This window comes from Carcharhinus amblyrhynchos, chromosome 1 (genome assembly GCF_965287045.1).
Source record: "Carcharhinus amblyrhynchos chromosome 1, sCarAmb.v2.hapA, whole genome shotgun sequence".
Classification (NCBI taxonomy): Eukaryota; Metazoa; Chordata; class Chondrichthyes; order Carcharhiniformes; family Carcharhinidae; genus Carcharhinus; species Carcharhinus amblyrhynchos.
In genome coordinates, this window is record NC_137324.1 from 101,954,902 (window position 1) to 101,967,096 (window position 12,195).

The 12,195-nt window shown below is 40.8% G+C and overlaps 1 protein-coding gene across 5 annotated transcripts in view; it reads right to left on the bottom strand.

The window, feature by feature from the left end:
• The window catches only part of LOC145343471 (uncharacterized), a 103,559-nt gene that overhangs the window by 38,755 nt on the left and 52,609 nt on the right, over nucleotides 1-12,195 (bottom strand). For all 5 annotated transcript variants that reach the window (XR_013886714.1, XR_013886713.1, XR_013886715.1 and 2 more), the window contains exons 12-13: nucleotides 10,212-10,313; nucleotides 3,965-4,048 (exon numbers count right to left, since the gene is read on the bottom strand). Coding sequence is in view for 2 of the 5 variants with exons in the window: in XM_080189717.1 (XP_080045843.1) it covers nucleotides 3,965-4,048; nucleotides 10,212-10,313 (186 nt within the window). In the remaining 3 variants the exon portion in view is untranslated. The remainder of the gene's footprint in view (nucleotides 1-3,964; nucleotides 4,049-10,211; nucleotides 10,314-12,195) is intronic.

Here is a 12,195-nt window from a genome sequence, read left to right on the forward strand (position 1 = left end):
ATCAGTAGTAAAATTAAAAACAAATTGAAATCTAACTAAACAAAACAGGGATGCAAGGCCAGGTGATGTGGTGTAGCTGGAGGACCTTATTGTGGTTCAGTGACCACATCTGTAGCAAGTTTTGGTTGCCTGATGAACTTCAGCTCAGAGTTAATGAGCTGGAGTCTGAGCTTCAAACAGGAAGGTGAAGAGATACCTGCATGCTGTGTTTCAGGAGGCAGTCACACCCCTTGGATTAATTAACTTGAATTTGGTCAGTGGTCAGGGACAGAGGGTGTGACTATGAGGGATCTAAGAGGTAGCATTGCAGGAACCTCAGGCCCTGCCCTTGTCCAACAGGTTCAAGACTCTTGCTCCCTTGGGCAAGAACAGAGACTGTAGGGAAAATAAGCAAACTGACCATAGCACCGTGGTACAGGGAGTCATTCAAGTGGGGGAAGGAAAGAGAAATATAGTCATAGTCAAGGATAGTATAGTTAGGAGAATGGACACTTCTTTGTAGCTAGGATTGAGAGTCTCAAAGGTTTGTTGCCTATTTGATGTCAGGGTTGAGGCTAGCTCGTCTGAGTTGTAGAGAAACTTGGAGAGGGAGGGGAAAGATCCAGTTGCCATGGTTCATGTAGGTATCAATGATATAGGTAGAACAAGGTTCTGCAGAAGGTATACAAACAACTAGGTGCTAAATTAAAAGCAGAACCACAAAGATAATAATCTCCAGTTACTACCTGAGCCATGGGTGAAGTGGCATAGAGGCAATAATATTAAAGAGGTAAATACATGGCTCAAAGATTGGTGTGGGAGAAATATGTTTGAGTTCATGGGAAACTGGCACCAATATTGGGGAAGGAGGGAGCTGTTCCGCTGGGACAGGCTTCACCTGAATCATGCTGGGACCCACTGTCCTGGTAGATCGAATATCTACAGATAGGGCTATAGATAGGGCTTTAAACTAAATAGTGGGGAGAGGGTTCAATTGCATGGAAATTTTAAAAAATTAAAGTGTTACCAGATAATGTTAATTGTTACCAGATAATGAAAGGAAGGGACAGAGTGTGCGAAGATCATATCACACCAGAGAATCATACTAGAGTGAGTAAAATTAATAATAAGACAAACTTAAAGTTTTTGTATCTGAATGTACATAGCATTTGGAATAAAATTAATGAGTTAACATACAAATAAAGACAAAGGGCTATAATTTAGTGGTGATTACTGAGACGTAGTTACAAGAAGACCAAGTCTGGGAGTTGAATATCCAGAGATATTGAGTCTGGGAAGTTTAGACAGAAGGGAAAAAGGAGTGGTGTAGCTTTGTTAGTAAAGGAAGGGAATCATTGCTGTATTGAGAAATGATATTGGCATTGGAGATCAAGATGTAGAAGCAGTCTGTGTAGAAATAAGAAATAGCAAGGCAAAGAAGTCCCTGATGGGAGAATTCTCTTGGTCCTTAAGAGAATACTGCAGTAGAAACCAGGAAATACTGGAGACTTGTAAGAAAGTATAATGATACTCAAGAATGATTTTAATATGCATACAGACTGGAGTAATCAAATTAGCAAGGATAACCTCAAGGGCACAGTCAGAGTGTATTAGAGATTGTTTCTCGGAACAATGTGTTGCCATACCAACCAGGGAGCAGGCTATTCTGGATTTAGTATTGAGTCATGAGATGGGATTAATGAATGATTTTGTGGTAAAGGATTCTCCAGGGAAGAATGATCATTGCTTGCTTGAATTACAAATTCGATTTAAGGGCAATACGCTTGAGTCCCGCACTAGTATTCTGATGTTAAATCAAGGTAATCACATAGGCAAACAGACAAATCTGGCCTTAGTGAACTGGGCAGAAAGACTAAAAGGTAGAACAGTTGGGAAACTTTGAGACCAACAAAGGGTGACGAAAACAGTAATAAAAAGAGCAAAGGTAAATTATGAAAGAAATACAGCACAAAATTTTATAACAGATAACAAAAGATCCAATTAGTATATAAAAAGGAAGAGAGTAGTTAACTTCAGTGTTGATTGCTTAGAAGACAAGAGTGGTGAATTAATAATGGGGAACACAAATTTCCAGAAGTTTTCATGATGGAGGACATTAGAATCATCCCAATAGCAGCAATTAATGCAGAGGTTGATGAAAAGGAGGAACGTAAAACAATTGTTATTACTAGGCAAAAAGTAGTGAGCAAACTATTGGGATAAAAGGCAGAGAAGTCCCCAAAGCCTGATGGCTTGCATCTTAGGGTCTTAAAGGAAGTCCTAGAAATAAGGAGAAATATCTGTTACTTACTGAAAGTATCTGCGGTTTAAAATTATTTAGAATCTGAACTTATGAGATTTTTAGATGTAAATATATAAAAGTAAATTCAGGGTTTTCTTCATGGCTAAATGTACTATGTTAAGTGGTATGGTACTCAATGATATGTATCACACAAGTTTAATTCCCAATCTGGTGGCTGGATTTTTGACCTCACCCGCCCGGGTGATTTAGGGTGCTGCCAAGGTTAATTGACTCACTCCATCTGCGCCAGAGCTAGAAAGTCCCAGCCAGGTTTAAGTGAATTATCATTGAAGTAGCTGTGGTAGTGGGGAAAGAGGCAAGGAGCATTACACTGAACTCAATATGGTCTGGCTAGGGAAAGGAGAAATGGACCACAGCTCCACCCAGCTCCCCACCCCAATCACCATGACAAAGAATGTGCACATAAAGCACATTGGCTATGAGGCATTCTGAGTGAAGAGCCTGTGATGATCAACGTGTAAATACACACATTCAAGAATTACAACTTGTTTGGGGTAATCATTCAGGTGATAACACCTCTATCGAAGTAATTGGGCCCAATTTTACCGTCGCGTTGTGCCCGTTTTTGGGCGCAAAGACTTTGTAAAGTTGGGCATGAAGCGAGTAATGTGATCCGCGCCCACCTTCTCACCAGGTACCCCTTTACCAAGGCCCGAAAATTGCCTCGATCAGCACACCAGCCATTTAAATATACTTGCATGCATTTGAATTGACTTAATGGGCTGCATGCCCAATTTTACCAGCATTTCCCCCTTTACCACCGCGTCCACGTATCTAAAATCAGGGCGAAACAGACATGCTCCATGTAAGTTAGTGCTGAGGTAGGTGCCTAGCATCCAACGGCTCTCTGCTCGAGATCAGTTGGGGGCGTGGGGAGAAGGTGTGCCTGCAATGAGTCACAAGGCTCATTTGTAGCATCAAGGTCAGATTTATGAGAATAAGTTGGAGAAATGTGGAATTTATAGCTTGTAAAGGAGGATCAACTTGGTAATTTTATAATTAGATTGTTACAGCAATAGAAAGTAACTTGGAATGTTATTTAAATTAAACTGCAGGAATAAAAGAACGGGACATAGTTTTAAACTAAAGGAAAATACCTTTAAAATAGATATCATGAAATTCTTCACACAAATTGTGCGCAACAAACTTCCAGGAGGCAAAACTCCAGAATCATTTCTCAACATCACAATGCCACAAATGGGGCTGGTGGTGAGGGACATTACAATGGAGAAATCAAGATGAATAAATGCTCTTGCTAGACCATTTTTCTCTTGAAAGGCTGGGATTTTGCAGTACCACCTCCAGGGTAGGATCTCCCACCAAAATCAATGTTGGCTGGCTTGCCAGATCTAAAAAAATCCCTGTGAAAATTTGTCAATCGTTTTGTCAAAGCTAATTTAGGATACAGAGGTCCTGAAAAATCAAGGCAAACATATTTGGAAAGCATCAGCCAAGATTAAATGAGCTGAATTATGAAAAAATAAATTTCCTGACATTTCACTGAATTATTATTTTACAGAACTTTCCCTTATGAGATAAATAAGTGGTTAAAGTCACGTGTTTCGGGCAAGGACTGTGTTTGAACATGTTCTAAAATTATACCAATCTTAATTAATATGCATTTACTTTAGAATAATGTACTCTAGACAATAAAGAACTTACAGCCTTCATGAGAATAGATGCATAGGAAACTGGGTATAATGTTGGTGTGCTCAAATTCCTTTTAAATTCATCAGATAAACTTCTCTGAAGTGGGGAGAAAAGAGAGATAAAATTATATGATGCATGACGCATAAAATTAAAAATGTACACAGTTACAACTGAAAACTGTAGAAATATGCATTTATACATTTATGCTAATGTATATCACAGAATTACATAATGTTACAGCCCAGAAGGAGGCCATTAAGCCTGTTACTGGTGCTGGCTCCCCTCAGGAGAATTTATCTAGTGTTACTACCTTGCCCTCTCCCTGTAACCTTGCACATTCGTCCTTTTCAGAGAACAATCAACATATTTTTCAAAAGCCTCAATTGAACCTACCTCCAGTACAGACAATGCATTCTAAATCAAACACTGTGGAAAAAACATTAATGGATCTTCAATCTATGCCCAGCGTTGTTGCAAAAAGGTTGGCAATTATAAAAAATGCCAGATTTTCATTCCAACAGAATCACAGAATGGTTACAGAAGAAGGTCGTTGTCTCCGTGCTGGCTCTCTGAAGGAATAATTCACTTAGCGTCACTCCACTGTTTTAAAATTCAACACCCTTCTTCCTTTTCAGATAATAATCTAACTCCCTTCGGAATGCCTTGATTATTCCTTGCTCCATCACACTCAGTGAATTCCAGATCCTACCCACTCGTTGCGTGAAAAATGTTTTCCTTGTGTCACTTGTTTCTTTTTGTCCAATTACGTTAAATCTGGTTCTCGCTCCTTCCGCCAATGGGAACAGTTGCTCCCTATCTACTCAGTCTAGACTCTTCGTGATTTTTATTTCAATAGAAATTCAAATTATGCTGTTTTTCTAACAGATGTCTTGTGTCAATACTTGCCAATTCAGGTTTGTGCCATACTTAATGGTACCACAAGAAGAGTCAGTAAGACTAAGGTACAATTTTTCTTTTGCCTTGTTTATAATAGCAGTATATTTTGTCTTTGTTTGCAGACAGGTATAAGGAATTGAATAGTTGCTACCCTCTATTCATGCAGTGGGTACCAATGATTTTACTAGCAAATGGTTTTCATCTCCACAATCAAACTTTTTTTTGCACTTCCTGTGGAAAGATCTCAAATTTTCATCACCACAGTAAAAAGTGTTGCCCAGATGCCTCCATTGTACAACAGTTAATCTATTTTGTATCTCCCCAGTGCTGGGCCCTGATCACCATTCAATGATTACTCTTAACTTAGTAGGATAAACGAGAAGTTTAAGTTTATTTTAGTGTCACAAGTAGGCTTACATTAACACTGCAGTGAAGTTACTGTGAAAATCCCCTAGTTGCCATACTCTGGAGCCTATTCGGATACACTGTGGGAGAATTTACCATGGCCAATGCACCTAACTAGCATGCCTTTCAGACTATGGGAGGAAACACATGCAGACATGGGGAGAATGTGCAAATTCCACACAGACAGTGACCCAAGCCGGGAATTGAACCCGGTTCCCTGGCACTGAGACAGCAGTGCTAACCACTGTGCCAGCAACATAAAGGTACAATTTTAGAGGGAATGCGGGAACAATGAGACCTAGAAGTGTAGGTTAAAAAAAAATCTTTGAAGGTGGCAAGGCAGATTGAGAAGCCTGTTTCAAAAAAAAATCACACGATTCTTAGCCTTATAAACACAAGCTTAGGGCCCAATACTTCTGGGGAGGCAGGAAAGAAGCCAGTCCTCATGTTTACAGTGAGGAGAATACACAGTCTGTTGAATTGAACAACAGGGCCTCAGTGTCTTTATTGATTTCTTTTCCGTCCCATAGCCAGTCATATTGAAAGGCTGCTGGCAGCAAACCCTGTGGTACAAATCCCTCATTAATTGATTGTGAGATTTATAGGTTTCAGCCCAGCAATCTGCAGGAACCAGGAGAAAGGACAATGGGGAAATCAGGCAATCACTGCAGAAGATTTGCTTGAAGGGCTGAGGTAACACTTCTGCTCCCATGACCCACTAGCTGTGCTCTAAAAAAGCAGTTACGGGCTGAATTCAGCTGCACCTGGCTCCCTTATCTGCTACATTTCGCAAGCTCTTGGAAACCCACACAGCCAGGGTTAAATTGAAATGGCTGTCAGAATCTGAGAAATGGAGCCTTGATAACATAGTATATTCACAGACTCACCTCCCACCATAGTTAAAACAGAAATAGACATAGTCATGATGGATTGGGTCAAGTTTCACATGTTTGCTGAATTATCCAACCCCCCTAACCTCCTCTTGGCCATCTTTGGTAGTCAGGGAATGTTTAAAATGAACCCCATCACATACAAAAGCAAAAAAGCTATGAGTCACATATCAAGGCCCAGCTTGGGCACTGTGTTAGGAAGGATGTCAATGTCTTATGTGGATAAGCCGGCAAGAGGTGGGGCCACATTGGACTTGGTACTGGGTAATGAACCGGCCAAGTGTTAAGATTTGTTTGTGGGAGAGCACTTTGGAGATAGTGACCACAATTTGACGTCTTTCATTATTGCATTGGAGAGGGATAGGGTCACACGGCAGGGCAAGGTTTATAATTGGGACAGGGGTAATTATGATGCAATTAGGCAAGAATTAGGGAGCATAAGATGGGAACATCAGGTAAAGTGTCAGGTAAAGGCACAAATGAAAAGTGGAGCTTGTTCAAAGAACAAATACTGCGTGTCCTTGATAGGTATGTCCCTGGCAGGCAGGGAGGAAATGGACAAGTGAGGAAACCATGGTTCACTAAGGAGGTTGAATGTCTTGTCAAGAGGGAAAAGGATGCGTATGTAAGGATGAGAAAACAAGGTTCAGTTGGGTCGCTTGAGGGTTACAAGGTAGCTAGGAATGAGTTTAAAAAAAGGGCTTAGAGCTAGAAGGGGGCATGAGAAGTCCTTAGCGGGTTGGATCAAGGAAAACCCCAAGGCTTTTTTTTTACTCTTATGTGAGAAATAAAAGAATGACCAGAGTGAGGTTAGGGCCAGTCAAGGATAGTAGTGGCAACTTGTGCATGGAGTCAGAAGAGATAGGTGAGGTGTTGAATGAATATTTTTCTTCAGTATTCACTAAGGAGAGGGGCCATGTTTTTGAGGATGACAGTGTGATACATGCTGATAAGATGGAGGAGGTAGGTGTTCGGAGGGAAGATATATTAGCAATTTTAAAAACCTGAGGGTGGATAAGTCCCCTGGGCCAGATGGGATACATCGTAGGATACTTTGGGAGGCAAGGGATGAGACTGCAGAGCCTTTAGCTTTGATCTTTGGGTTCTTACTGTCCTTACTTTGGGATTTTGCCAGAGGACTAGAGAGTGGCGAATGTTGTTCCTCTCTTCAGGAAAAGAAATAGGAATGACCCTGGTAATTATAGGCCAGTTAGTCTTACCTCGGTGGTCAGTAAGTTAATGGAAAGGGTCCTGAGGAATAGGATTTATGACCATTTGGAAAGATGCAGCTTAATCCAGGATAGTCAGCACAGTTTCGTGAGGGGTAAGTCCTGCCTCGCAAATTTGACTGAATTCTTTGAGGAGGTAACTAAGTGTGTAGACAAAGGTAGAGCAGTTGATGTCGTATATATGGATTTTAGTAAGACGTTTTGATAAGGTTCCCCATGATAGGCTCATGAAAAAAATAAGGAGGTGTAGGATAGAAGGAAATTTGGCCGTTTGGATAAGTAACTGGCTGTCTCATTGAAAGAAGTCTCACAACACCAGGTTAAAGTCCAACAGGGTTATTGAACCTGTTCGACTTTAACCTGGTGTTGTGAGACTTCTTACTGTGTTTACCCCAATCCAACGCCAGCATCTCTACATCATGTCTCATAAAAGGCAGAGGGTGGTGGTGGAGGGAAAATTTTCAGACTGGAGGCCAGTTACCAGCGGTGTACCACAGGGGTCAGTGCTGGGTCCTCTGCTATTTGTGATTTTTATCAATGACTTGGAAGAGGGGGCTGAAGGGTGGGTCAGTAAATTTGCTGATGATACCAAGATTGGTGGAGTAGTGGATGAGGTGGAGGGCTCTAGTTGGCTGCAAAAAGATATTGATAAGATGCAGAACTGGGCCGAAAAGTGGAGTAAAAATGGAGTTTAACCTTGATTAGTGCGAAGTGATTTACTTTGGTAGAACAACTTGAATGCGGATTACAGGGTCAACGGCAGGGTTCTGAGGAATGTGGAGGAACAGAGAGATCTTGGGGTTCATATCCACAGATCTCTGAAGGTTGCCACTCAAATGGATAGAGCCATGAAGAAGGCTAATAGCGTATTAGCGTTCATTAACGAGGGGTTTGAGTTTAAGAGTCATAGGGTTATGCTGCAACTATACAGGACCTTGGTGAGACCACATTTGGAATACTGTGTGCAGTTCTGGTCACCTCACTATAAGAAGGATGTGGAAGCATTAGAGAGAGTGCAGAGGAGATTTACCAGGATGCTGCCTGGTTTGCAGGGTAGGTCTTGTGAGGAAATGTTGAGGGAGCTGGGGCTTTTCTCTTCAGAGCGGAGGCGGATGAGAGGTGATTTAATAGAAGTTTATAAGATGATGAGGGCAATAGATAAAGTGGATGTTCAGAAACTATTTCCTCCGGTGGATGGAAGCTGTTACTAGGGGGCATAACTATAAGGTTCATGGTGGGAGATATAGGAGGGATGTCCAAGGTAGATTCTTTACTCAGAGAGTGGTTGGGGTGTGGAATGCACTGCCTGCTGTGATAGTGGAGTCGATACTTTAGGAACTTTCAAGCGGTTATTGGATAGGCACATGGAGCACACCAGAATGATGGGGAGTGGGATAGCTTGATCTTGGGTTTGGACATAACTCAATACAACATCGAGGGCCAAAGGGCCTGTATTGTGCTGTACTCTTCTATGTTCTATGTCTTGAGAGAGGGTGCAGAAGAGATTTACTAGAATGGTTTCCTAGATGTGGGACTTCAATAATATGAATTGTCCAGGAAACTTGGGATGGTCCTTAAAACATGAAAGACTAATGGGAGATTTTACATGATATTTAAAATCATGAAGGGTTTGACACAGCATCAGTGAGAAGAAACTTTCCAGTGGCAGGAGGGTTGGTGACCAAAAGGCTCAGATTGAAGGGAAGTCTTTTTTTTACACAGTGAGCTTTTGCAATATGGTGAGCTCCAGCTTAAAGGGTGGTGAAGCAGATTCAATAATAACTTTCAAAAGTGGTTCGATACTTGCTCAGAATAATTTGCAGAGATATGGGGAAAGGGCAGGGCAATGGAGCTGAGTGGATGTCTCTTTCAGAGGCACAGGACAAAAGTCTGAATGTCTGCTACATCATTTGTGATTCTGTATATGGGAGCATTTTTGGATAGAAGCTTTCATCATGGCACCCATTTCACAGAACTAGATTTTCTCAGAGCTTGTTGAAAATAGGGCCTTCTTGATTTATCAAACTTAGTTAATCACTGGTATAAATACTCAGGGTATTAGAGAGAGACTACTTCTGCTGGTTGGCGAGCCTAGAGCTAGGGGGCATGATTCAAAAATCTGAGCCAGGCCATTCAGGAGTGTAATCAAGAAACATTCCAACACAGAAAGAATAGGAGAAGTTCAGAACTCTCTTCTAAAAATGACAATGCTTGATCAATTGTTAAGCTTCTTAAAAATCAGAGATTGATAGATTTTTGTGAACTAAAGGATATGGGGCAAAGACCGTTCCAGATTACAGAGCTCTCAAAGGATTCTAGGGATAGAGTCGATTACAGAGCTGTAAGGAGTAAGGCTATAGAGGCGTTTGAACTCAATGGTGACATTTTTGGAAGCAGAGTTTTAAATAAACTCAAGTTTACAGAGGGTGGAAGATGGGAAGCTAGTCAGGAAAGCATTAGAATACTCAAGTCTGGAGGGGGCAAAGGCATGTCGAACAGTTTCACCAGCAAATGAACTGAGGCAGGAGTGATAATGTGGAGGTGGCGCATTCTTGGAAATGGAGAGAGTGTGATGTTGGGGGCACAACTCAGCGCCTACTAGGAGAACAAGGTTACATCGTTTGAAGCTTTACAATCCAGTAAAGCTTCAGGCAATAGCCAAAGAAGGCAACAAAGGTAATCCCACTGAGTCATCAATGGAGTATACAGATTTACTTCTAAGCACAGATATTCACAATCTATCATTAGTTATAGTGTATTCTTAGCAAACCAATATAAATTCAATACCACAAACTTCAACAATTAACTAAGATGTAGAATGATCAGCAAGAGTCAAACCTGGCACAATCGTTCTAGTGCAAAGAGATCATTTTGCCTTTGATCCAATTGTTGTTTGGACATAATACTTTCTTTATCAAGTGATAAGCTCAAGGAAGGATTCTACAAAGAAAATGAAAATAATTGTTATTTTGAAATATTTTTCTGAATCTAATCAAATTACTTTGAAGACTAGTCATTTCTTTGATTAGTTTTGAGTGAGACAAGGTTTCAGAAACACCAATTCATCTTCATTTCAGGTTGAACATATTTTTATGGATCAGTTTGCCATTCAAAATAGTTTCCTGTTGAGTAACAATTTATGGAAATGAGCAAGATGTGAGGAGGTAGTCTTGTCTCATATATGTTATCCATCTTAGGAAACAAAATTGAATTTAATATATTCAGACTTTGTTTATTAATTAACTGGATATGTTCCTATAGTTACTCATTGCCAAGTATAAATTAATAACTTCCTCATTGATGGCATTCAGCTTGGAGGTTAATTACCACAGGGGTTCTCCACTCATCCACCGTTAGTTTATTTATACTGTTTATTTGTCCAGGGTTCTACCATCAAGCAAGAGAGCCCTGGCAGAAACTCGTCTCTTGTTTTTCAGTAAATGATGTCGCCAGTGATTGGCTGAAGACAGAGGAACTCAAAACTGGACAGAGTTTAGAGAGGAGAAATTGGAAGTAATATTTCTAGAATAATCAGAGGAAAAATATATAAATAGCAAAATATTCTAAATGCATAGACAGACAAAGTTGTGTTCAGATCCACAAACTTGTAAAAATGAAACAACAAGTCAACAAAGCTGTAAAAAAATAAGCTAACGGGAGCAAACTACAAACTACGGGAGCAAACTACAAAGTACAAACCTGAGGGAAGACACTGGGTGGTCCCATGGTTTAGCAAACCGTCCCTGCGGGTTTTCCTCCATGCTGTACCAGAAAGGTGGCAACTTCTCTTCCTCTGGAATGGCAAAAAGGGACCAGCCCTCCTCATAAGGAAGCTGGCATGTAGTTCAGGCAGCAACAATGGGATCACCCCTGGATCCTAGAAGTGGTGCCACAAACGGCTCAGTTACCTCTTCTGCACTACCATGGTGAGTATTACGCACTGCTCAATCCATTGAGGCTTGCTTGGCAATACAGGATATCTCACCTTGTAGGGAGGGATTGACCCAGGAGTGTATCAGCACCAGCTACATGAAGATGCATTGTTCATCTGGATGGCAGTTTCTCGTTGGCAGCACCCTCTATATCCCATGGGACTAGACCTGCCTATTGAATGGTTGCAGCACCGAAGGAGGCCACTCAGCATGTCAAGTCTGTGTGAGCTCTCTGAAGGAGCAATTTACCAACTGCCAACCCTCGCCTCACCTTTTCCTCTTTGCTTTTCCTTTCCAGGTAATAAAATAATTCATTCTTGAATGTTTTCATTGAACCTGCCTCCACTTTACTGTTAAGCAATATATTCCAGGTCCTAATCACTTGCAGAGTGAAAAGATTTTCCTCATGTCATCATAGTTTCTTTTACCAATTACCTTAAATCTGTATCCTTCCACCAATGGGAACAGTTCGTCTCTATCTATTTTGCCCAGACACTTTATGATTTTGATTAACTCTATCAAATCGATTCTTAACCTTCTCTTCTGCAAGGCGAACAGTCCCATCTTCCCATGTGATTGAAGTTCATTATTCCTAGAAACATTCTCGTCAACCTCTTCTGCACATTCTCATGTGCTTTCATATCCTTCCTAAAGCTTGGTACCCAGAACTGAGTGCAAAACTCCAGTTGATGCCAAACTAGTGTTTTATACAGTTTAACATAATTTGCTTGTTTTGGCACTCTGTGTGCTTACTGATAAAGCTCAGGATGCTGAATGCTTTCTTCACTGTATTCTTAACCCTCCTGCTACCTATATACATCCAGGTCCAACTGCTTTTGCACTCCTTTGAATTATACGTTTTATTTTACATATATATATTACGAAAATCT